General features: G+C 46.3%; 1 protein-coding gene across 4 annotated transcripts in view; it reads right to left on the minus strand.

The window, feature by feature from the left end:
- Window positions 1-24,751, minus strand: part of ZSWIM7 (zinc finger SWIM-type containing 7) — a 38,464-nt gene that overhangs the window by 12,611 nt on the left and 1,102 nt on the right. The window contains exons 1-4 of one of the 4 annotated variants that reach the window (XM_087969106.1): window positions 21,268-21,522; window positions 19,746-19,839; window positions 13,962-13,983; window positions 5,908-6,010 (exon numbers count right to left, since the gene is read on the minus strand). In XM_087969106.1, coding sequence (XP_087825232.1) covers window positions 5,908-6,010; window positions 13,962-13,983; window positions 19,746-19,839; window positions 21,268-21,321 — 273 coding nt within the window. In that variant the 5' untranslated portion in view covers window positions 21,322-21,522. Of the gene's footprint in view, window positions 1-5,907; window positions 6,011-13,961; window positions 13,984-19,745; window positions 19,870-21,267; window positions 21,523-24,751 lie in introns of those variants that run through there. The other 3 variants (XM_087969178.1, XM_087969259.1, XM_087969136.1) reach the window with 3 other exon arrangements.

Here is a 24,751-nt window from a genome sequence, read left to right on the forward strand (position 1 = left end):
GACTTCCACTCCCAGAATCCCCCCAGCCAGCTTGCTTTAAGAGGGAGGACTTCCACTCCCAGAATCCCCAGCCAGCATGCTTTAAGAGGGAGGACTTCCACTCCCAGAACCCCCAGCCAGGATGCTTTAAGAGGAGGACTTCCACTCCCAGAATCCCCCAGCCAGCTTGCTTTAAGAGGAGGACTTCCACTCCCAGAATCCCCCAGCCAGAGTGCTTTAAGAGGGTGGACTTCCACTCCCAGAATCCCCAGCCAGCTTGCTTTAAGAGGAGGACTTCCACTCCCAGAATCCCCAGCCAGGATGCTTTAAGAGGGTGGACTTCCACTCCCAGAACCCCCAGCCAGCTTGCTTTAAGAGGGGAGGACTTCCACTCCCAGAATCCCCCATCCAGCATGCTTTAAGAGGGGTGGACTTCCACTCCCAGAACCCCCAGCCAGCTTGCTTTAAGAGGAGGAGGACTTCCACTCCCAGAATCCCCAGCCAGAGTGCTTTAAGAGGTGGACTTCCACTCCCAGAATCCCCCAGCCAGCTTGCTTTAAGAGGGGAGGACTTCCACTCCCAGAACCCCCAGCCAGAGTGCTTTAAGAGAGGAGGACTTCCACTCCCAGAATCCCCCAGCCAGCCTGCTTTAAGCAGAGTGGACTTCCACTCCCAGAATCCCCCAGCCAGCTTGCTTTAAGAGGGAGGACTTCCACTCCCAGAACCCCCAGCCAGAGTGCTTTAAGAGGGAGGACTTCCACTCCCAGAATCCCCCAGCCAGCTTGCTTTAAGAGGGAGGACTTCCACTCCCAGAACCCCCAGCCAGAGTGCTTTAAGAGGGGAGGACTTCCACTCCCAGAATCCCCCAGCCAGAGTGCTTTAAGAGGGTTGGGCTTCCACTCCCAGAATCCCCCAGCCAGAGTGCTTTAAGAGGGGAGGACTTCCACTCCCAGAATCCCCCAGCCAGAGTGCTTTAAGAGGGTTGGGCTTCCACTCCCAGAATCCCCAGCCAGAGTGCTTTAAGAGGAGGACTTCCACTCCCAGAATCCCCCAGCCAGCGTGCTTTAAGAGGGGAGGGCTTCCACTCCCAGAATCCCCCAGCCAGCGTGCTTTAAGAGGGGAGGGCTTCCACTCCCAGAATTCCCCATCCAGCATGATTTAAGAGGGGAGGGCTTCCACTCCCAGAATCCCCCAGCCAGCATGCTTTAAGAGGGGTGGGCTTCCACTCCCAGAATCCCCATCCAGCATGATTTAAGAGGGTGGGCTTCCACTCCCAGAATCCCCATCCAGCATGCTTTAAGAGGGGTGGGCTTCCACTCCCAGAATCCCCCAGCCAGCATGCTTTAAGAGGGGAGGGCTTCCACTCCCAGAATCCCCCATCCAGCATGATTTAAGAGGAGGGCTTCCACTCCCAGAATCCCCCAGCCAGCCTGCTTTAAGAGGAGGGCTTCCACTCCCAGAATCCCCAGACAGCATGCTTTAAGAGGAGGACTTCCACTCCCAGAATCCCCCATCCAGCATGATTTAAGAGGAGGACTTCCACTCCCAGAATCCCCATCCAGCATGATTTAAGAGGGGAGGACTTCCACTCCCAGAATCCCCCAGACAGCAGGTTTTAAGAGGGAGGACTTCCACTCCCAGAATCCCCCAGACAGCAGGTTTTAAGAGGGAGGACTTCCACTCCCAGAATCCCCAGCCAGCCTGCTTTAAGAGGAGAGGACTTCCACTCCCAGAATCCCCCAGCCAGCCTGCTTTAAGAGGGAGGGCTTCCACTCCCAGAATCCCCCAGCCAGAGTGCTTTAAGAGGGTGGACTTCCACTCCCAGAATCCCCCAGCCAGCTTGCTTTAAGAGGGGAGGACTTCCACTCCCAGAACCCCCCAGCCAGCCTTCTTTAAGAGGGGAGGGCTTCCACTCCCAGAACCCCCAGCCAGCCTGCTTTAAAAGGGGAGGACTTCCACTCCCAGAATCCCCAGCCAGAGTGCTTTAAGAGGGAGGACTTCCACTCCCAGAATCCCCCAGCCAGAGTGCTTTAAGAGGGTTGGGCTTCCACTCCCAGAATCCCCCAGCCAGAGTGCTTTAAGAGGGGAGGACTTCCACTCCCAGAATCCCCAGCCAGAGTGCTTTAAGAGGGTTGGGCTTCCACTCCCAGAATCCCCCAGCCAGCCTGCTTTAAAAGGGGAGGACTTCCACTCCCAGAATCCCCCAGCCAGAGTGCTTTAAGAGGGGTGGACTTCCACTCCCAGAATCCCCCAGCCAGAGTGCTTTAAGAGGGGAGGACTTCCACTCCCAGAATCCCCAGCCAGAGTGCTTTAAGAGGGGAGGACTTCCACTCCCAGAATCCCCCAGCCAGAGTGCTTTAAGAGGGAGGACTTCCACTCCCAGAATCCCCCAGCCAGAGTGCTTTAAGAGGGTGGGCTTCCACTCCCAGAATCCCCCAGCCAGAGTGCTTTAAGAGGGGAGGACTTCCACTCCCAGAATCCCCCAGCCAGCCTGCTTTAAGAGGGGAGGACTTCCACTCCCAGAATCCCCAGCCAGAGTGCTTTAAGAGGGGAGGACTTCCACTCCCAGAATCCCCCAGCCAGAGTGCTTTAAGAGGAGGACTTCCACTCCCAGAATCCCCCAGCCAGAGTGCTTTAAGAGGGGTGGGCTTCCACTCCCAGAATCCCCCAGCCAGAGTGCTTTAAGAGGAGGACTTCCACTCCCAGAATCCCCCAGCCAGCCTGCTTTAAGAGGGGAGGGCTTCCACTCCCAGAATCCCCCAGCCAGCCTGCTTTAAGAGGGGAGGGCTTCCACTCCCAGAATCCCCCAGCCAGCATGCTTTAAGAGGGGTGGGCTTCCACTCCCAGAATCCCCATCCAGCATGATTTAAGAGGGTGGGCTTTTACTCCCAGAATCCCCCATCCAGCATGCTTTAAGAGGGGTGGGCTTCCACTCCCAGAATCCCCCAGCCAGCATGCTTTAAGAGGAGGGCTTCACTCCCAGAATCCCCCAGCCAGCATGATTTAAGAGGAGGGCTTCCACTCCCAGAATCCCCCAGCCAGCATGCTTTAAGAGGGGAGGGCTTCCACTCCCAGAATCCCCCAGACAGCATGCTTTAAGAGGAGGACTTCCACTCCCAGAATCCCCCCATCCAGCATGATTTAAGAGGGAGGGCTTCCACTCCCAGAATCCCCCAGCCAGCATGCTTTAAGAGGGGAGGACTTCCACTCCCAGAATCCCCCAGACAGCAGGTTTTAAGAGGGGAGGACTTCCACTCCCAGAATCCCCCAGCCAGCCTGCTTTAAGAGGGGATGGACCTCAACTTATGCTGGCTGGGGAATTCTGGGAGTGGAAATCCACCCCTCTTAAAAGTTCCTAAGGGTGGAGACCCTGCTGTGTAGAGACAGGATAATCCCCAAGAGGGAGGGGTCTGTGCAGGAAAACTGGCCCAGCAACCCCCTCCAAGCCCCTTATAATCCATCGCTCCCCTCTGAAGCACAGATGGGGAGTGAATTCCGGTTAACTGGGCAGAGGGGCAGAGACGATCCTCGGGGGTTTTCATCCGGCATAAAACGAGCCCGTCTCCTCCTGCGTCCCCTTCCTCTTCCTGGGGTGACAGCTCATTTTTCAGCCTGGCAGATTTAATCCACTTACTGCCGCCCTGCGGGGAGGGCTGCCAAAAGAAACGAGGGGGTAATTAAGATGAAAACCACTTCGAAATCCCAAACAGAATCACGGAGATAAATGGACGGAAGGAGAAGCAACGGGACCTGGACAAGGAAGAGGGGTGGGGGGGGGTGACGAGTTCGAAAGACAAACACGGCACTCCGCCGAGGCTGGGGGAGCTGTTTGGGGTCCCCCCCCCAACTCTTTGGTTGCTCCAGCTGAAACAACCAGATGAGGTTTTGGATGCTGGCTATGGGAGTCCTTGACTTAGGACCACTTGTTTTAAGAACGGTTTGAGGATCCGAAGCAACTTAGGATCCTTGCTTTCACACCGACGACCGGCATCCCCGTGGTCACGTGATCAAAGTCCCCATACTTGGCCACTGGTATGTACTTAGGCCCAGGGTTGGGGTTCAAATATCCCAGCAACCGGTTCTCTGCCCCGGTTGCCGGGTGGGCGTGGGCGTGTTGGGTGTGGCATACTGGAATTTCCGGGAGGGCCGTGTGTTTTAGCCTTCCCCAGAGTCCGGAGGCTTCCCTCGGGACTCTGGGAGGACGAAAACTCACTTCCCCCGGACTTTAGAAGCTCTCTGCAAGCCGGAAACAGGCCCGTTTCCGGACTTCCGGGAGGGGCGTTCCCCCCCCCCCCAGAGCCTCCTCCGCGCGGACCCTGCATGTACATGTATCCAAAATGAGCTGTGTGGAGACTCCTGGGGGGATGGGAGGGGCAGGACCAGCTAGGAGGTTCAACGAACCAGATGTAATTTAACAACCGGTTCACCCCAGACAGAACCGGCTGAATCCCACCTCTGCTTACGATATCCATCATTGGGAGGTTAGGCTAGAAGATCTCCAAGGTCCCTTCCAATTGTTCTCTTTTCTTCTAGGTTCCATTCTATCCCATTATTCTATTCTAATTCTAATTCTAATTCTAATTCTAATTCTAATTCTAATTCTATTCTATTCTATTCCTATTCCCTATTCTATTCTTATTCCTCTTCTTTTCTTCTAGTTTCCATTCCATTATTCTATTCTATTCTATTCTATTCTATTCTATTCTATTCTATTCTATTCTATTCTATTCTATTCTAATTTCTATTCTATTCTAATTTCTATTCTATTCTATTCTATTCCTATTCCCTATTCTATTCTTATTCCTCTTTTCTTCTAGTTTCCATTCCATTATTCTATTCTATTCTATTCTATTCTATTCTATTCTATTTCTATTCTATTCTATTCTATTCTAATTTCTATTCTATTCTATTCCTATTCCCTATTCTATTCTTATTCCTCTTTTCTTCTAGTTTCCATTCCATTATTCTATTCTATTCTATTCTATTCTATTCTATTCTATTCTATTCTATTCCTATTCCTATTCCTATTCCCTATTCTATTCTTATTCCTCTTTTCTTCTAGTTTCCATTTCATTATTCTATTCTATTCTATTCTATTCTATTCTATTCTATTCTATTCTATTCTAATTCCTCTTCTTTTCTTCTAGTTTCTATTCCATTCCATTCTTCTCTTCTCTTCTATTCCTATTCCCTATTCTATTCTTATTCCTCTTCTCTTTTCTTCTGGTTTCCATTCCACTATTCTATTCTATTCTATTCTATTCTATTCTATTCTATTCTATTCTATTCTATTCCTATTCCTATTCTATTCCTATCCTATTCCCTATTCTATTCTTATTCCTCTTTTCTTCTAGTTTCCATTTCATTATTCTATTCTATTCTATTCTATTCTATTCTATTCTATTCTATTCTATTCTATTCTATTCTATTCTATTCTAATTCCTCTTCTTTTCTTCTAGTTTCTATTCCATTCCATTCTTCTCTTCTCTTCTATTCCTATTGCCTATTCTATTCTTATTCCTCTTCTCTTTTCTTCTGGTTTCCATTCCACTATTCTATTCTATTCTATTCTATTCTATTCTATTCTATTCTATTCTATTTTCTATTCTATTTTCTATTCTATTCTATTCTATTCTATTCTATTCTCTCTACTCTATTCCTATTCCCTATTCTATTCCTCTTCCTCTTCTGCTCTCTTCTATTTTCCATTTTATTCCATTCCATTCTTTTGTTCCATTCCACTTTACTCTACTCTACTCCTATTCCTATTCCCTGTTCTATTCTTATCCCTCTTCTCTTCTAGTTTCCATTCCGTTCCAATCCATTCCAATTTCTATTCTATTCTGACCTTCCTGCTCTTCTGTTATTGGGCTCAAAGGACCTGCACAGGTATGTTGGCTGGCTGGCAGGTAGATGAAGGAGATGTACCTGATATACGGCCCTCCCGCTTGGAGACACGAACCGTGTGACTGACTGGCGATCGACCAAATCCAGAGCAGGGACAACAGAGGTCCCGAAGACGAACCTCAGCCTAGGAAGATGGGAGAGAAATCCAAATTTTAACGTCGCCCGCCTGTGGTTCTGAAGATACCTTTCAAACCTGGGCCAACCTATCTTCTTCTTCAGCATTTGAAGAGAAGATCATCGACAGAATATAGCCAGTCCTCGACTTACGACCACAGGGGAGCCCACAATTTTCATTGCTAAGCCAGACAATGGTTAAATGAGTTTGGCCTCCTTTTTTACGACCTTTCTCCGTTAAGTGTATGACGGCCGTTGTTAAGGCAGTCACACAGTCGTTAAGGGAATCTGGCTTCCCCGTGGACTTCGCTCGTCGGGTCGCAAAAGGGGATCGTGGGACGCTGCGACCGTTACAAATATGAGTCGGTGGCCAAAGCGTCTGAATTTTGATCACGTGACCATGGGGATGTGACAACGGTCGGTCGTTAAGTGTGGAAAGCGTGCTTTTCGGTTCTGTTGTAACTTCGGACACTCATTAAACAAACGGTTATAAGTCAAGGGCCACCAAGTTTATTTTCAGCCCGTTTGAGGCCGTTTTTGCCCTCCCGGAGGCTTGAGGGAAGCCTCTGCAGCTTCCGGAGGCCAAAAAACGGGCCTTCCTGAAATACCGGAAGTGCCAAAATGGGGTTATCTTCAGCCTCCCAAGGCTTCCTCCGAGCCTCCGGGAGAGCCAAAATGGCCTCCCCCAGGCTCCAGAGGCCCTTTGGAGGCTGAAAACGGGCACTTCCGGTATTTCCAGCCTCCCGAGGCTGCAGAGGTCCTCCGAAAGCTGAAAACAGGCACTTCCAGTGTTTCCGAGAGGCCCATTTTTCAGCCTCCCAAGGCTCCCCTCGAGGCTCTGGGAGGGCAAAAATGGCCTACCCCAGGCTCCAGAGGCCCTTCGGAGGCTGACCACGGGCACTTCCAGTCAGGGGTGGGATTCTACCGGTTCGCACCTATTTGCTAGAACCGGTTGTTAACCTTCTAAGCAGTTCGGAGAACCGGTTGTTAGAAGAAATTACTGGACTAATCCTGTAAGGAAGGCAGGAAGGAAACATTCTGGTGTTGCTTACAGAAACTGCCTCTCCGTTAACCCTTTTTACATTCTTGGCAGGACTAGACTTCCTGTCTCTGGAACTTCTCTTGAGTTTTTTCCCCCCTCCTTTGCTGAAACTTTGCTTGTGTGGAGGGACTATTCAAAGTTACAATGGCACCGAAAAAAGTGACTTATGACCATTTTTCACACTTACGACTGTTGCAGCATCCCCACCGTCATGAGAGGCCAGGCGAGGAGATGCGTGCCTCGATGTGAGTGATGTTGAGTTGGCCACACCCAGCCAATAAACATGACCACCAAGCCATGTCCACCCAGTCACATGACCACCAAGCCACGCCCACCACCTAAGCCACGCCCACAGAAACAGTTGTTCAAAATTTGAATCCCACCCCTGCTTCCAGTATTTCCAGAAGGCCCCAAATAGACCAAAAATTAATTGGGAGGCGTGAGCATGCGCAATGCCATTAAGGGGGCGGGACGGGGTGTTGCACGCACATCCGCAGGGGTGGGGCACATTGCCTTGTGGGTGCTGGCACACACACGTGTGCACTGTCGCACGCACACGCACTTTCGGCACACCACAACAAAAAGGTTCGCCATCACTGGGATAAGCGTATTGTATCTTTGTAGTATTTTATTTGTGCTGGTTTATCTTTTTAACATTGTGAGCTGCCCAGAGTGATCCAGTGATGAGCTGGGCGGCCAAAGAAATTTAATAAAATAAAAATAAAAAGATGACCCCCCCCCCAAAGAGAAACTTTTAATTTCTATCAATGGAAAATACAGATAATCCTTGAGTTAGATAAAGGTTAAAACCTTAACCATCACACAACAAGCAGGAACTCCCTACATCAAGTTTCTCTCAGTCCGCCTTAGATTTACAACAGTTTTTTTACCGCAGATTTACAACAGTTTGTTTAGTGACCGTTTGGAGTTATGACGGAATTGGGGAAAAGTGACTTATGACCAATTTTCACACTTACAACCACTGCAGCATCACGTGATCAAACTTTCAGAGGCTTGGCAACTGACTCATATTTATGACGGTTGTTGGGTCCCAGGATCACGTGATTCCCCCTTTGCGACCTTCCTGACAAGCATAATCAAATGGGGAAGCCAGGTTCACTTAACAACCACGTAACTAACTGAACGGCCGCAATGATCCGCTTAACAACGGTGGCAAGAAAGATATGTTAAATGGGGCAGGATAGGCTTCACAACTTTTCAATTCTTTCACGCTTTAATAACTGTCTCGCTTAGTGACAGAAATTTGGGACTCCGTTGTGGTCCTTAACTGGAGGACTAGCCGTAGAGAGAGAAAATGATCAGAGTGTATGCATCCGAACTAGACTGAGTTGTTCCTCTGTGTCATATAATATATGTGGACAGATGCATATTTATTTATTTATTTATTTATTCATTCATTTATTTATTTAGTCAGTCATGTTGACCCTTTGAGAGCTGTAGGCAACAAAATTTCATTTTAATGTATGCGATTAGTGTGCAAAGTGACAATAAAGTTCTATTCCATTCTATTTTCTAATCTATTCTATTTTCTATTCTATTCTATATTTCTGTTCTATTCCTATTTTTATTCAATTTTTCTTCATTCCATTATTATTCTATTCTATTATTCTATTCTATTCTATTCTATTCTATTCTATTCTATTCTATTCTATTCTATATTCTATTCTATTTTCTATTCTATTCTATTCCATTATTCTATTTACTATTCTATTCTATTTACTATTCTATTTACTATTCTATTTACTATTCTATTTACTATTCTATTTACTATTCTATTTTCTATTCTATTCCATTCTATTTTCTTTTCTATTTCTATTCTATTCTTTTGACCCTTTGAGAGCTGTATGCAACAAAATTTCATTTTAATGTAAGCCAATTACTGTACATTCGAAGTGACAATAAAGTTATTCTAAGTCTAAGTAATTTTTTTTTTATTTTAAGAGTTCTGCTGTGGAGTCTCCCATAAATACAGAAGGACCTCGCACTGGGAATGTGCAAGGATCACACTGTATTTCCTTGATGGGGAGGCCTTGAATATAATGCAACTGAAGCGAAATAACTTACAATAGTGTGGAGGAAGGAACCGGAAGAAAAGTGGGCTTAAAATTCAATCATATTTCTGACTGAATAATAACTGACAATGAGTAACAACTGTGGCCTGGGAACTGATGAGCAAAATGTAGAAGTTGGTTTGATTTACTTTACAGCTTTTGTTTTTTTATTCAAGCAAGGCTAGACAGGTTGCTTGTCTACTGGGGGACATAAGAACCACTGCCCGCTTGAAAAGTTAAACAGAATTGAGATTTTAGGAGACAGTCAGCAGAATTCACCAGAATTGAAAATTCAGAATTGCTTGCATGAAAAGTTAGGCAAAATTGAGATTTGAGAATTGTCTCCTTGAACAGTTCAGCAGAATCGAGAACTTTGGAGAATTCAGTAGAATTCAGCTGAACTGAGAATTCAGAATCGGTTGCTTGAAAAGTTTAGAAGAATTGAGAATTTAGGAAAATCAGAATTCAACTGAATTGAGAATCGTCTGCTTGAAAAATTCAGAAGAATTGAGAATTTAGGAAATTCAGAATTCAACTGAATTGAGAATTGTCTGCTTGAAAAGTTTAGAAGAATTGAGAATTTAGGAAATTCAGAATTCAATTGAATTGAGAATTGTCTGCTTGAAAAGTTTAGAAGAATTGAGAATTTAGGAAATTCAGAATTCAATTGAATTGAGAATTGTCTGCTTGAAAAGCTTAGAAGAATTGAGAATTTAGGAAATTCAGAATTCAACTGAATTGAGAATCGTCTGCTTGAAAAGTTTAGAAGAATTGAGAATTTAGGAAAATCAGAATTCAACTGAATCGAGAATTGTCTGCTTGAAAAATTCAGAAGAATTGAGAATTTAGGACATTAATCATTCAACTGAATCGAGAAATCAGAATTGTCTGCTTGAAAAGTTCAGGAGAATTGAGAATACAGGAGATTTTCTTATGATGGACAAATTCAGCAAAATTGCCTGCTTTGCAACCTTGAGAAAAAGGCATGTCACAGAACGTCCAACTTGCTCGAAAACGCCATCCTTTTGCAGCGTTGCTTCTGATCGCATGTAGTCCTCAGCTTACGACCACAGTCGAGGCCAAAATTTCTGTGGCTAAACGAGACATTTTATGACCTTTCTTGCCACCATTTGCCAAGTATCTGAATTTTAATCATGTGTCCGTGGGGAAATGCTGCAACAGTCGTTAAGTGTGGAAAAACCATCAGTCCCTTTATCTCAGTACTGTTGTAACTTGGAACGGTCGCTAAATGAACTGTTGTAAGCTGAGGACTTCCTGTAATTGAAATATTGATCGAATTTCTTTAAAAAAATTTTTTTTAAAGGACAGTGTGAGGGACCGATGCGCCTCTAAAAATGCCCGTTTTTTGTTTTAATTCAGATCAAAACCTCTAAGTGGAAAGTCTAGGTAGGTGTTTCAATTTTGTGAACTTCAACTCCCAGAATTCCCCATTCGGCAACTGGACCGATTGAAAAGCATTTTCTATTAATGGGAGGGGAATAACTCTAATTCCATCGTGGCTGCCACAGAGGACAGAACCGCTGACCTTAATCTGGGCCTCAGGCCTGTGCACAAGGCCCAGCAGATGGACGGGGGTCTCGAAAGCCGAGAGAAATTAGCCGATAGTCCTCTTGGTGGAATAAAAGGACGAGAAATGGATGATGCAAAGTCTGGTTTGGCAAAGTTCCCCAGAGCAAAGCCAGGTGTTATTGGCCTCCTGTTTGGGAAGGTGGGACAGGCAGGTGGAGGGAGGGGGCTCGGTGATGGGGGAGGGTCTTTCTTTACACAAGCCCCTCTCTCTCTGGCTTGGGAGGTGGTGCCCATTTCTCAGGAAAACCCCAAATCTCATTCACCAAACTTAATCCAGCCGGGAGTTTCTGAAAAGTGACCATTTTCAGACGGGTGGACTTCAACGCCCAGAATTCCCTCAGGGTGCCTGAGGGAATTCTGGGGGTCAAAAGTCTGCAGGTCTTAAAATTAAACCATGGATTTAGCCTCTCTATTTTCATCTTTACATCTTTTTTAAAACATATTTTCTTTCCAATTAAATTTTATTGCATTAAAAAGATATATATACCTATATACACATAAATACATACATGCATGTATAAGTCTATATCTATCTATCATCTATCCATCCATCCATCATCTATCATCTATCTCCATTATCTATTTATCTACCTACCTACCTACCTACCTACCTATCTATCAACATCATCATTTAACGACACCATAATAATCCCTTGCAGGGTGGAGTCTATGCAACTGAATGGAGCTAGCAGAGTGTTTTAATGGCCGGATGCCCTTCCTGTCACCAATGCGGAGTTTTGTTCAGCAGATGTATTCTCATTGTGCCCAGACAAATTTACAGATTATGAGGCGCTACATACATACACACATACATATATCTCTCCATCCTTCTGATTGTATGTATGTATGTATGTATGTATACATACATACATACATACATACATACATACATATATATATATGTATGGTATTCAGCTTTGTTCGGGTATTTTCCCACGTCATTATAGTTGTGCTTTTAAAGTTGTAGCAACGTTTCGGCAGAATCTCATCTGCCATCATCAGGCTTCTGTATAGGGTTCATCAGATGACTGCCATTAGGTACCAAGATGAGATCCTCAGACCCCTTGTGAGACCATATGCTGGTGCAGTTGGCCCTGGGTTCCTCCTAATGCAAGACAATGCTAGACCTCATGTGGCTGGAGTGTGTCAGCAGTTCCTGCAAGACGAAGGCATTGATGCTATGGACTGGCCCGCCCGTTCCCCAGACCTGAATCCAATTGAGCACATCTGGGACATCATGTCTCGCTCCATCCACCAACAGTTGCACCACAGGCTGTCCAGGAGTTGGGGGATGCTTTAGTCCAGGTGTGGGAGGAGATCCCTCAGGAGACCATCCGCCACCTCCTCAGGAGCATGCCCAGGCGTTGTAGGGAGGTCATACAGGCACGTGGAGGCCACACACACTACTGAGCCTCATTTTGACTTGTTTTAAGGATATTACATCAAAGTTGGATCAGCCTGTAGTGTTTTTTTCCACTTTAATTTTGAGTGTAACTCCACATCCAGACCTCCATGGGTTGCTAAATTTGATTTCCATTGATAATTTTTGTGTGACTTTGTTGTCAGCACATTCAACTATGTAATGAACAGAATATTTAATAAGAATATTTCATTCATTCAGATCTAGGATGTCTTATTTTTGTGTTCCCTTTATTTTTTTGAGCAGTGTATATATATGTATGTATGTATGTATGTATGTATGCATGCATGTATGCATGTATGTATGTATGTATGTATGTATATAAAACTTGATTCACTCAAAGCTCAATGGTGTGGTGGCCATCGTGACTTCCTTGGCCTCATGTTCTTCCGACCACCTCACCTCTTGGTATATATAATTAAAAGTTATGCAAGAAGAGAGCTACCGGGAAGGAAACGGAGAGGAGAGAGAGATCGAGCACCCTAGAAACCCACATTCTCCGCTGTGCACCTTAAAACCCGTGTGTAGCGCTTCCCTAAGATGTGGGTCTGTGTAGCTAGCACTTGCAAAAACAACCCTCGAAGGGAGAAAGCCGTTTCTGCCCTTGCAAAGCCACAGGGAATAACCAAAAGCCACCCGGGGGGGCGGGGGAGGATTTATATATATATACAAATGAAAATTTTGCAGCATGATTGAGAGCTTAGGGCACTCTGTTGCAGGGCGGCTTTACCTACGTCCTCAGCCCAGCTCAGATTCTTCTGCAGAATCCGCAACGAAGAACTGCAAAATGGACTTTGCAAAATAAAAAAAAAGATATAACAATCTGAATTTGGGACTTTTCTGCACTGGGTGGGGTCAGCATAACACTGTGGCTGTTTCCTCTGGCCTGGAAACGGCATAACAGTGTGGAAAGGAACTCTGGAGGTCTTCTAGTCCAACCCTCTGCTCAAGCAGGAGGCCCTATACAAATAAGCCCTTGGCTTAGGACCACAATTGAGGCCAAAGTTTCTGTGCTTAAGTGAGACATTTGTTAAGGGAGTTTTGCTCCATTTTTATGACCTTTCTTGCCTCAGTTGTTAAACGAATCACTGTAGTTGTTAAGTCAGTCACACTCCCAGAATCCCCCAGTCTGCATGCTTTAAGAGGGATGGGCTTCCACTCCCAGAATCCCCCAGTCTGCATGCTTTAAGAGGGGTGGACTTCCACTCCCAGAATCCCCCACTCTGCATGCTTTAAGAGGGGAGGACTTCCATTCCCAGAATCCCCACTCTGCATGCTTTAAGAGGGTGGACTTCCCCTCCCAGAATCCCCCAGCCAGGATGCTTTAAGAGGGGTGGACTTCCCCTCCCAGAATCCCCCAGCCAGGATGCTTTAAGAGGGGTGGACTTCCACTCCCAGAATCCCCCACTCTGCATGCTTTAAGAGGGGTGGGCTTCCACTCCCAGAATCCCCCAGTCTGCATCTTTAAGAGGGTGGACTTCCACTCCCAGAATCCCCCAGCCAGACTGCTTTAAGAGGGGTGGACTTCCACTCCCAGAATCCCCCACTCTGCATGCTTTAAGAGGGGTGGACTTCCACTCCCAGAATCCCCCACTCTGCATGCTTTAAGAGGGGAGGACTTCCATTCCCAGAATCCCCCACTCTGCATGCTTTAAGAGGGGTGGACTTCCCCTCCCAGAATCCCCCAGCCAGGATGCCTTAAGAGGGATGGACTTCCACTCCCAGAATCCCCCAGCCGGGTTGCTAACTTTGAGAAATCCTGCTTTAGATGCACGTCTATATTCCAGAGCGAGAAAAAAAAGGTGAATTAAAACAAAAAACAACCCAAAGTACTCACGCCAGAAGGAGCTCATCGGAAACTGCAAAAAAAAAGAGAGAGAGGAAAAAAAGCAAGATTAATGTCTAAGAAAGGTGTCGGCCAAACCTACGGTTTACGGGGTAGACTCGAACGGCCTGGGGTTGGCAAGCCATTTGCAAATCACACGGGCCAAAGGAGGGAATCATCAGTGGAAGAAAAACTCATTTTCTCACGGAGGGAGAGAGCCACACTTTGTTCCTGAAAGCTGTTTCGAGAGTCCTCGGGGATTTGGCCAAGTCGCTTGGCTAGCGACCGATGGCGGAGTTGAGATGGGGGAAAAAAAAACAAAAAACCCAGCTGGATGCTCTAAAGGAGAGGAGGATGAGGGATGCGCTCTTCCAATGCCCCGAGGTTACCTGGCTGGATTTCGGTGGGTTTCACCCAAAAAGCCACAAAATGGGGACTGGGAGACCTGCCAGCCCCCAAAACTGGCAAAAGGAACAGGGTCCTGTGGCACAGTTTTCAGAATGGAGGGAGGGAGGGGGAGAGGCCTCTAAAGCAGGGTTTCTCAACCCCTGACCAGTTGGGTGGACTTCAACTCCCAGAATGCCCCAGCTAGGTTGTTGAAGACCATCTGTCTTAAAGCAGGCTGGCTGGGGGATTCTGGGAGACGAAGTCCATCCCTCTTAAAGCCTGCTGGCTGGGGATTCTGGGAGTGGAAGTGCACCCCTCTTAAAGCCTGCTGGCTGGGGGATTCTGGGAGTGGAAGTGCACCCCTCTTAAAGCATTGTGGCTGGGGGATTCTGGGAGAGTAAGCCCTCCCCTCTTAAAGCTGGCTGGCTGGGGGATTCTGGGAGTGGAAGTCCTCCTCTCTTAAAGCAGGCTGGCTGGGGGATTCTGGGAGTGGAAGCCCTCCCCTCTTAAAACATGCTGGCTGGGGGATTCTGGGAGTGGAAGTGCACCCCTCTTAAAGCATTGTGGCTGGGGATTCTGGGAGAGGAAGCCCTCCCTCTTAAAGCAGGCTAGCTGGGGGATTCTGGGAGTGGAAGCCCATCCCTCTTAAAGAATTGTGGCTGGGGGATTCTGGGAGAGGAAGCCCTCCCCTCTTAAAGCAGGCTGGCTGGGGGATTCTGGGAGTGGAAGGCCATCCCTCTTAAAACATGCTGGCTGGGGGTTCTGGGAGTGGAAGCCCTCCCTCTTAAAGCAGGCTGGCTGGGGAATTCTGGGAGAGGAAGCCCTCCCCTCTTAAAGCATCCTGGCTAGGGGATTCTGGGAATGGAAGTCCACCCCTCTTAAAGGCTGGGGGATTCTGGGAGAGGAAAGCCACCCCTCTTAAAGCAGGCTGGCTGGGTGATTCTGGGAGAGGAAAGCCACCCCTCTTAAAGCATGCTGGCTAGGTGCTTTTTCCAAGAGGCAACTGGACTTTTCTGATTTTTCTTTGAAGACATTTCACTTCTCATCCAAGAAGCTTCTTCAGCTCTGGCGGGATGGTGGGGAAGTTGGTCATTTGCATCCCATTTGCACCACTCAGGTGACCCTGAGGACACAGATAAACCTCCAAGTGGCCTCAATGACCCTCTAAAAGGATGCAAATGACCAACTGTCTGCAAGGAGCATAAATCCTTCCCTTCCCCACCATCCGGTCAGAGCTCTTGGAGGGCTCTGCGTCGGAGACAGAGATGGGGCCAGGGCCTCCTGACAGTTATCAGTTGCCTTCGGAGTTGGAGATTAGTGGGGAAGAAGAACAGCTGGAGCCTGTTCCCAGTGTGCGCATGCGTAGAGCTGCAAGAAGAAGGGAACACCTAAGGAACAAGGGCCAACTCGGAAGAAAAGGGATAGGTGCAAGGGTGGGATGCTACCGGCTCGACCTGGTTCTATAGAATAGGTAGCTCTGAAGAGCAGCAAACACTGAACCGGTTCGGTGCGATGACCTTTTGGTCATCTGTTTGGCCCACCCGCCTGCCTGGGCTCTTGGCTGTCCTTTATTTCCTGCTTTTTCAACCTCAGTTGCTTTGCGCAGCACAGCTGAGGTTGAAAAAGCAGGAAAGAAGAGGGTTTTCAAACACTGCGCACCCGCCCACAGTGCTTGTCAACTGTCTGGGGTGGCACAGCTGAGGGTTTTTTGGAAGTGTTTTACATGCGCGCGCAGCGAAACGCACTCTCGCCGAACCGGTAGTAACACCAGTTGAATCCCACCCCTGCACAGGTGGACGGTGAACGGCCCCTCCCATAGGGAATAAAGAGGAGCGAAAGGGGAGTGGTGGTTGCAGGAGACAGGTAGTTTGTTTAATTAGTATGAAGATTTGTTTGCGACTCTCAGAGACTCCTTCCCAAGTATTTCCTTGGACAGCTGTTGCGCTTGGAAGCTATCGGCCTGGCAACTCTCCAAGCCTGTGGTTGTACATCACTCTTGAAAGACCGTTTGCTGGGACTTTACTGGATGTGAACGATAGGAATTCACATTAGCCTAAATAACAAAAGGAGTTTTGCCGGAATAAAGAGTCTGCTTCGTGATTTTGGGAAACCTAGGCCAGAACAGTCGCAAACGGCAATCCCGTTAGGCTAGGACCCTGGAACATCGTAAATACATGCCAGTCGCCAATGCACAAATTTCGATCATGGGACGCAACGGTCAGAAGCGCGAGGACCGGTTCTACGTCACTTTTTTTTTTTTTGCAGCGCCGCCATAACTTCCAACGAATGGTTGCAGGTGGAAGATGACTCGTGCCGATAAATGGAGCAGGGAATTTATTCTGTGGTTTGTTGGATCCGCTTCTCTAGTGCTCAAAGCATCATAATTATTTTTTTCCTGGTTTGTGGAAAGCAGCAGTCAAGAGAGAGAGAGAGAGAGAAACGATCACTTGTGCTAAAGTGACCTCCTTGCACGGAATAATTCCAGGGCTTTGGCACTCTCTGCTGGTCGCCAGCTGGGATTGGAAAAGATCCCCTTGCAGGTCTATTTTGCAGCCAGTTTTTAAGGAGAGTCTGCGGATGTGGTGGAAGGAGGGGAGGATGGGTTAATCATAAATAGAATATAATAGAATGAGCTGGAAGGGGCCTTGGAGGTCTTCTAGCCCAGCCCCCTGTTCAAGCAGGCGAATCTATACCATTTCAGATAGGTGGCTGCCCAGTCTCTTCTTTAAAAAACCCCAGTGGGAAGGAAGGAAGGATTGCAGAGTTGGAAGGGACCTTGGAGGTCATCTAGTCCAACCCCTGTTCAAACAGGAGACCCTGTACAATTTCAGATAGGTGGCTGTCCAGTCTCTTCTATAAAACCTCCAGAATAACAGGTGAAGGGACCTTGAGGAAGCCCCTGTTCAAGCAGGCGAATCTATACCATTTCAGATAGGTGGCTGTCCAGTCTCTTCTTTAAAAAAAACCCCAGTGGGAAGGAAGGAAGGATTGCAGAGTTGGAAGGGACCTTGGAGGTCATCTAGTCCAACCCCGTTCAAACAGGAGACCCTGTACAATTTCAGATAGGTGGCTGTCCAGTCTCTTCTATAAAACCTCCAGTGAGAAGGAAGGAAGGGGAGGAGGGAGGGAGGGGAGGGAGGGAGGGAGGGATAGTAGAATAACAGAAAAACACAATTGGAAGGGGCCTTGGAGGTCTTCTAGCCCAGCCCCCTGCTCAAGCAGGCGAATCTATACCATTTCAGATAGAAGGCTGCCCAGTCTCTTCTTTAAAAAAACCCCAGTGGGAAGGAAGGAAGGATTACAGAGTTGGAAGGGACCTTGGAGGTCATCTAGTCCAACCCCCTGTTCAAACAGGAGACCTGTACAATTTCAGATAGGTGGCTGTCCAGTCTCTTCTATAAAACCTCCAGTGGGAAGGAAGGAAAAAGGGAGGGAGGGATAGTAGAATAACAGAAAAACACAATTGGAAGGGGCCTTGGAGGTCTTCTAGTCCAGCCCCTGCTCAAGCAGGAGAATCTATACCACAGATAGGCTGGCTGTCCAGTCTCTTCTTTAAAAAACCCAGTGGGAAGGAAGGAAGGATTGCAGAGTTGGAAGGACCTTGGAGGTCTTCTAGTCCAACCCCTGTTCAAACAGGAGACCCTGTACAATTTCAGATAGGTGGCTGTCCAGTCTCTTCTATAAAACCTCCAGTGAGAAGGAAGGAAGGAAGGAAGGGAGGGAGGGAGGGAGGAGGGAGGGAGGGAGGGAGGATAGTAGAATAACAGAAAAACACAATTGGAAGGGGCCTTGGAGGTCTTCTAGTCCAGCCCCCTGCTCAAGCAGGAGAATCTATACCATTTCAGATAGGTGGCTGCCCAGTCTCTTCTTAAAAACCCCAGTGGGAAGGAAGGAAGGATTGCAGAGTTGGAAGGGACCTTGGAGGTCATCTGTCAACCCCTGTCAAACAGAGACCCTGTACAATTTCAGATAGGTGGCTGTCCAGTCTCTTCTATAAAACCTCCAGTGGGAAGGAAGGAAGGAAGGAAGGAAGGGAGGGAGGGAGGGATAGTAGAATAACAGGATAACACAATTGGAAGGACCTTGGAGGTCTTCTAGTCAGCCCCTGTTCAAGCAGGCGAATCTATACCATTTCAGATAGGTGGCTGCCCAGTCTCTTCTTTAAAAACCCAGGAAGGAAGGAAGGATTACAGAGTTGGAAGGGACCTTGGAGGTCATCTAGTCAAGTTCAAACAGGAGACCCTGTACAATTTCAGATAGCTGGCTGTCCAGTCTCTTCTATAAAACCTCCAGTGAGAAGGAAGGAAGGAAGGAAGGGAGGGAGGGAGGGAGGGATAGTAGAATAACAGAAAAACACAATTGGAAGGGACCTTGGAGGTCTTCTAGTCCAGCCCCCTGCTCAAGCAGGAGACCTATACCATTTCAGATAGGCTGGCTGTCCAGTCTCTTCTTTAAAAAAAACCCAGTGGGAAGGAAGGAAGGATTACAGAGTTGGAAGGGACCTTGGAGGTCATCTAGTCCAACCCCCTGTTCAAACAGGAGACCCTGTACAATTTCAGATAGCTGGCTGTCCAGTCTCTTCTATAAAACCTCCAGTGGGAAGGAAGGAAGGGAGGGAGGGAGGGAGGGATAGTAGAATAACAGGATAACACAATTGGAAGGGACCTTGGAGGTCTTCTAGTCCAACCCCTGCTCAAGCAGGAGACCCTATACAATTTCAGATAGGCTGGCTGTCCTGTCTCTTCTTAAACATCTCCAATGGTGAAAGCGCCCACAACCTGCGGTGGCAAGCTGTTCCACTGGTTAATTGTCTTCACTGTTAGGAAGTTTTTCCTTAGTTCCAAGGTTGCTTCTCTCTCCTTGATTAGTTTCTGTCCATGGTTTCTTGCCCTGCCCTCAGATGCTTTGGATAATAATTTGACCCCGGCTCTTCTTTGGGGCATCCTCTCCAGTACTGGAATCACTGCTATCACGTTGCCCCTAGTCCTTCTTCCCTCTAGACTGGCCAAATTCAAATCCTGCAGCCGTGACAGAAACGGCACTGAAAAAAAGTGACTTACGGCTGTTTTTCACACTTACGACCATCGCAGCATCCCCCCCACAGTCACGCGATCAAAATTCGGACGCTTGGGCAATTGGTTCGTATTTATGACGGACGCCCTGTCACATGACCCCCTTTTGTGGACCTTCTGAGAAGCCAAGTCAGTAAGGAAGCCAGATTCGCTTAACAACCGTGTTATTAGTTTAAATAATGGCAGTGATTTACTTAATGAGGGTGGCAAAGAAAACTTGCAAAAGAGGGGGGAAACTTAAAACCGAGGAGCTGTCTTGCTTAGCAAGGGAAGTCTTGGGCTCAGTTGCGGTCGTAAGTCGAGGACTACCTGTAGAGTAAGATTGTCTGCCACTTACTCTGGGAAGTCTCGCGGAAAGATTTCTGGATCTCTTGCAGCAATTCTTCGGCTATGGCCGGCAAAGAAGGGTCCATTTTGGGAGCCTTTTTCCCCTAGCAGGGAAAGACAAGAAAGGCATAAGGCTGTAAAAGGAAGAAATAAAAAATATTTATTTTAACTGAGCGAGAAAGAGAGAGATAGAGAGAGATAGAAGAGAGAGAGAGAGAGAGAGAGAGAGAGAGAGAAACCCAGAATCTCTTACCCCCTCTTCATCCTTAAGGAATCTCATGGTTTAGGTTTTTTTACTTATTTGATGTATATCCCACCTATATCATTTTTTATAAAAAAATTCAAGGCAATGAACATGTTTAATATTCCTTCCTCCTATTTTCCCCACAACAATCCTGCGAGGTGGGTTAGGCTGAGAGAGGATTAGAATGGCAGGATTAGAATTCCCAGTCTCCCAGTGATTGGCCCAAAGTCACCCAGCTAATTTTCATGCCTAAGACAGGACTAGAACTCACCATCACCTGGTGATTGGGCCTAAAGTCACCCAGTCGGCTTTCATGCCTAAGACGCCACTAGAATTCAGCATCTCTTTGTGATTGGCTCAAAAGTCACCCAATCAGCTTTCATGCCTAAAACAGGACTAGAACTCACCATCACCTGGTGATTGGGCCTAAAGTCACCCAGTCGGCTTTCATGCCTAAGACAGGACTAGAACTCACCATCACCTGGTGATTGGGCCTAAAGTCACCCAGTCGGCTTTCATGCCTAAGGCAGGACTAGAACTCACCATCACCTGGCGATTGGGCCTAAAGTCACCCAGTCGGCTTTCATGCCTAAGACGCCACTAGAATTCAGCATCTCTTTGTGATTGGCTCAAAAGTCACCCAATCAGCTTTCATGCCTAAAACAGGACTAGAACTCACCATCACCTGGTGATTGGGCCTAAAGTCACCCAGTCGGCTTTCATGCCTAAGACAGGACTAGAACTCACCATCACCTGGTGATTGGGCCTAAAGTCACCCAGTCGGCTTTCATGCCTAAGACAGGACTAGAACTCACCATCACCTGGTGATTGGGCCTAAAGTCATCCAATCAGCTTTCATGCCTAAGACAGGACTAGAACTCACCATCACCTGGTGATTGGGCCTAAAGTCACCCAGTCGGCTTTCATGCCTAAGACGCCACTAGAATTCAGCATCTCTTTGTGATTGGCTCAAAAGTCACCCAATCAGCTTTCATGCCTAAAACAGGACTAGAACTCACCATCACCTGGTGATTGGGCCTAAAGTCACCCAGTCGGCTTTCATGCCTAAGACAGGACTAGAACTCACCATCACCTGGTGATTGGGCCTAAAGTCACCCAGTCGGCTTTCATGCCTAAGACAGGACTAGAACTCACCATCACCTGGTGATTGGGCCTAAAGTCACCCAGTCGGCTTTCATGCCTAAACGCCACTAAAATTCAGCATCTCTTTGTGATTGGCTCAAAATCACCCGGGCAACTTTTCTGCCTAAGGCGAACTAGAACTCACATCTCCTGGTTCCGAGCCCAACTGCCTTAACCACTGGACCAAACTGGCTCTCATTTTGTTTCTTTTCCATGAAAAGGGTTTCCAAACACCCTCCAACCACTTAAAGACTCCAAATCCAACACTGGTTCAGTAAATGTCATTCTTCTTTTACGTTCTCCAAGACCAGATGTTTTTAATAATAAGAATAAGAATAAAAATTCCTCATCCTCTTGAACCAGACATGACCCCTCTATCAATTCTGCCTTCTCATTTTAGTTGGGTCAAAACAGAAAAAAAAAAAAAAATCAGGACAAAAATTAACCCAATTTAAAGAGACATGTTTCTCAAGTTTTTCTCCATAATAGAGGGAGAATAATGAAATCATCGGAGCTGAAACCGATTTGAATTACAGCCTAAACCCAGATAATGTCCCTTTTTTTGTGTCAGTTTCAGCACCCTTTTTTTGCTGTCTAAAAGGTGACTTAAGTATTTTCAAAAGCTGGTATGAATCACCTACTAAATATTTACATGCGGGTCGGTTGTTAAGAGTTTAATAAGGAGGTAATTTAGAAACTGAAGAAAATGATTCATTGCAGATGTAGTCCACAGACCAGTTGCCTAATGATAGAGTTGTAAAAACTGACTTTTTAAAATTACCGTATTTAGTGAAAAGGAAGACAGCCCTGCATTTATGGTGATCTTTATCCCCTGAAACAAGGATTTAAAAGCAAAAAAATGGCCTGCCCTTTTCCGGCAGGGACAGAAAACCCCAATTAAACCTCCCATCTTTATTAAGCGAGGGAAAAAGAAGTCTACACTTTATATATTTGTGTGATTGTGTTAAGCTAAGCTGGTTGTGAGAGAGTGTGAGAAGCTATGAAGCGTTTCTACCACTCCTTCAAAGGCAGACACACCTGAAAAGGTATTTGTGTGCACCCACGCGAGTATAGGTGAGCCCTGTTAAAAGGGGTTAATTTTCTCATATTGTATTAGGGCCGGACAGTAAATTGTTATTTTCCAGGATGTGTTGGTGAAGAAGGAAGGAAGGAGAGAACTGGAACTGGAGGGAAGCCGGAGGGAGGAAGGGAAGAAGATAAGAATGAAAATAAGGAAGGAAAGAAGGGAGGAAAATGAGAAAGTGAAAATGAGGTGAAGGAAGGATGGAGGAAAGGAAGGAAGGAAGGAAGATGGGAATAGATAGGAAAAAGAAGGAAATAAATGAAAAATAAAGGGAGGGGGAAGGGAGGGAAGAAAGAAGGAAGGGAGGGAAGAAGGAAAGAAGAAAAAAATGAGAAAGAGGGAAGCAATGAAAAAATGGAGGGAGAAACAAAAGAAGGAAGGAGATGGGAATATGGAGAGAGGGAAGAAAGGAAGGAAAGAGGAGAAGTTGAGGAAGGGAAGGAAACAAATGAGAAATGAAAGAAGAGAGGAAGGGGAAAGAGAAAGTGAAGTGAGGAAGGAAGGAAGGAAGGAAGGAAGGAAGAAGTGAATAGGAAATTAATGGAAAGTTGAGGGAAGGAGGAATGGGGGAAGAACAAAAGAAGGAAACAAGAAAGGAAGCAAGAAACAAAGGAAAGAGGAGAAGGCTGGGAGAAAACAAAGAGAATGTAAGAAGGGTCAAATTCATTTCTACAATTTTAGGAAAGAACCAGGTATCACCCCTCTTCTCTCTCACTATCTATCTATCATAAATCTATTGCTATAACTCCTATAGTTGCCCAACTCAGCCAAGTGATTCTGATCAATTGTTTCTTTCTTTCTTTCTTTCCTTCCTTCCCTCCCTTCTCTTCCTTCCTTCCTTCCTTCCCTCCCTCCTTTTCTTTCTTTCTTTCTTTCTTTCTTTCTTTCTTTCTTTCTTTCTTTCTTTCTTTCTTTCTTTCTTTCTTTCTTTCTTTCTTTCTTTCCTCTCCTCCCTCCCTTCCTTTCCTTCTTTCCTCCAAAAGGGAAAGGAATCCATTAAGGAAAGCAAGAATAATACACACAACACCTTCCTCCCTTTTTATTTTTCTTTCCTTTCCTTTCCTTTCTTTCCTTTCCTTTCTTTCTTTCCTTCTTTCTTTCTTTCCTTTAGTTCCTTCCTTCCTTTTTCTTTCTTCTCTTCCCTCCCTCCCTCCCTTTCCTTCTTTCCTCTCAAAGGGGAAGGAATCCATTAAGGAATACAAGAATAACACACACAACGCCTTAAACACTCAAACTGAATGCAGTTTTACCTGTCTGCACTTTTTAAAAAAGAAAAAAAGAAAGGGAAAGGAAGAGAGAATCCAATACTCTGGATAACTGCTGTCCCTGCTATCTGGCCCCTCTAAAGAGAGGTCAAGGATGATTTAAATGCATTGCATGCTTTGGCAAGTGGACAGCTGGAATTTTGGCAGCGGCACCAGCCGGAGATCCTGGGAATGTGACCTCCGGGGATATTAATAATTGCGATGCACGGACAGTAGCACACCAGCTTCTCCTTCTACAGCAAAATAGAGACATATCACTAAAAACCCAAGAAACTCTTGAAACATACACAAAAATTGGCACAATAGAGGACAATCTCTTTCCAAGATAAGTCAGCAGGGGAAAAAAACCCAACTTTTCTTATCTGGAATTTCGCTATGCTGGGTGTTTTGAGTTCAAACCGAAGAGAAAAGCATCTAAATTGGCATTGGGATAAAAGAAATGGAAGCAAGATGATTGATGTTGGCCTGAGAGTGGCAACTGGGGCAGCATCTGGCCAAGCTGGGTGGTGGTGATGAAGTCGATCTGGATGGGAGACCACCAGGAGATCTCAGGAGTGTAAAGGAGACCGGGATGTTTAAAACAAAACATGGGGGAAAGGCAGTGACAAACCACTTGTGGCTACAAGTAGTCCTCGACTTACAATGGTTCATTTAGTGATGGTTCAAAGTTACAATGGCACTGAAAAAAAGTGACTTATGACCATTTTTCACACTTACGACCGCTGCCGAATCTCCATGGTCATATGATCAAAATTCAGAGGCTTGGCAACTGGTTCATATTTATGACAGTTGCAGTGATCTGTTTTGCGATCTTCTGACATGCATAGTCAATGGAGAAGCCAGATTCACTTAACAACCATGTTACTAACTTAATGACAATGATTCACTTAACAGTAGCAAGAAAGGGTGTAAAATAGGGCTAAACTCATTTAAAACTGTTTTGCTTAGCAACATACATTTTGGGATCATGGTCGTAAATTGGGGACTACCTATATTGGCAAGAAAACCTCCTAACCTTAAATCTGGTTTATTTTTTACTCGGAAGGGTTTAAGTTGTTTTTAAAACCCTGTTTTTTTTAAGCTAATTCTCGGAACACAATAGGCACGATCTTTTTGCTATGGTTGTTAAGTGAATCACTGCAGTTGTTAAGTGAATCAAGTGGTCATTAAGCAAATCAGGCTTCTCCCATTGACTTTGCAGGCTGGAAGCCAGCTGGGAAGGTTGCAAATATTGATCACATGACCCTGGGACATCACAAGTGTCATAAATACATGCCAAT

Source organism: Notechis scutatus, chromosome 1 (assembly GCF_049901735.1).
Source record: "Notechis scutatus isolate UNSWTSFEM ecotype Mainland chromosome 1, rNotScu1.2, whole genome shotgun sequence".
Classification (NCBI taxonomy): domain Eukaryota; kingdom Metazoa; phylum Chordata; class Lepidosauria; order Squamata; family Elapidae; genus Notechis; species Notechis scutatus.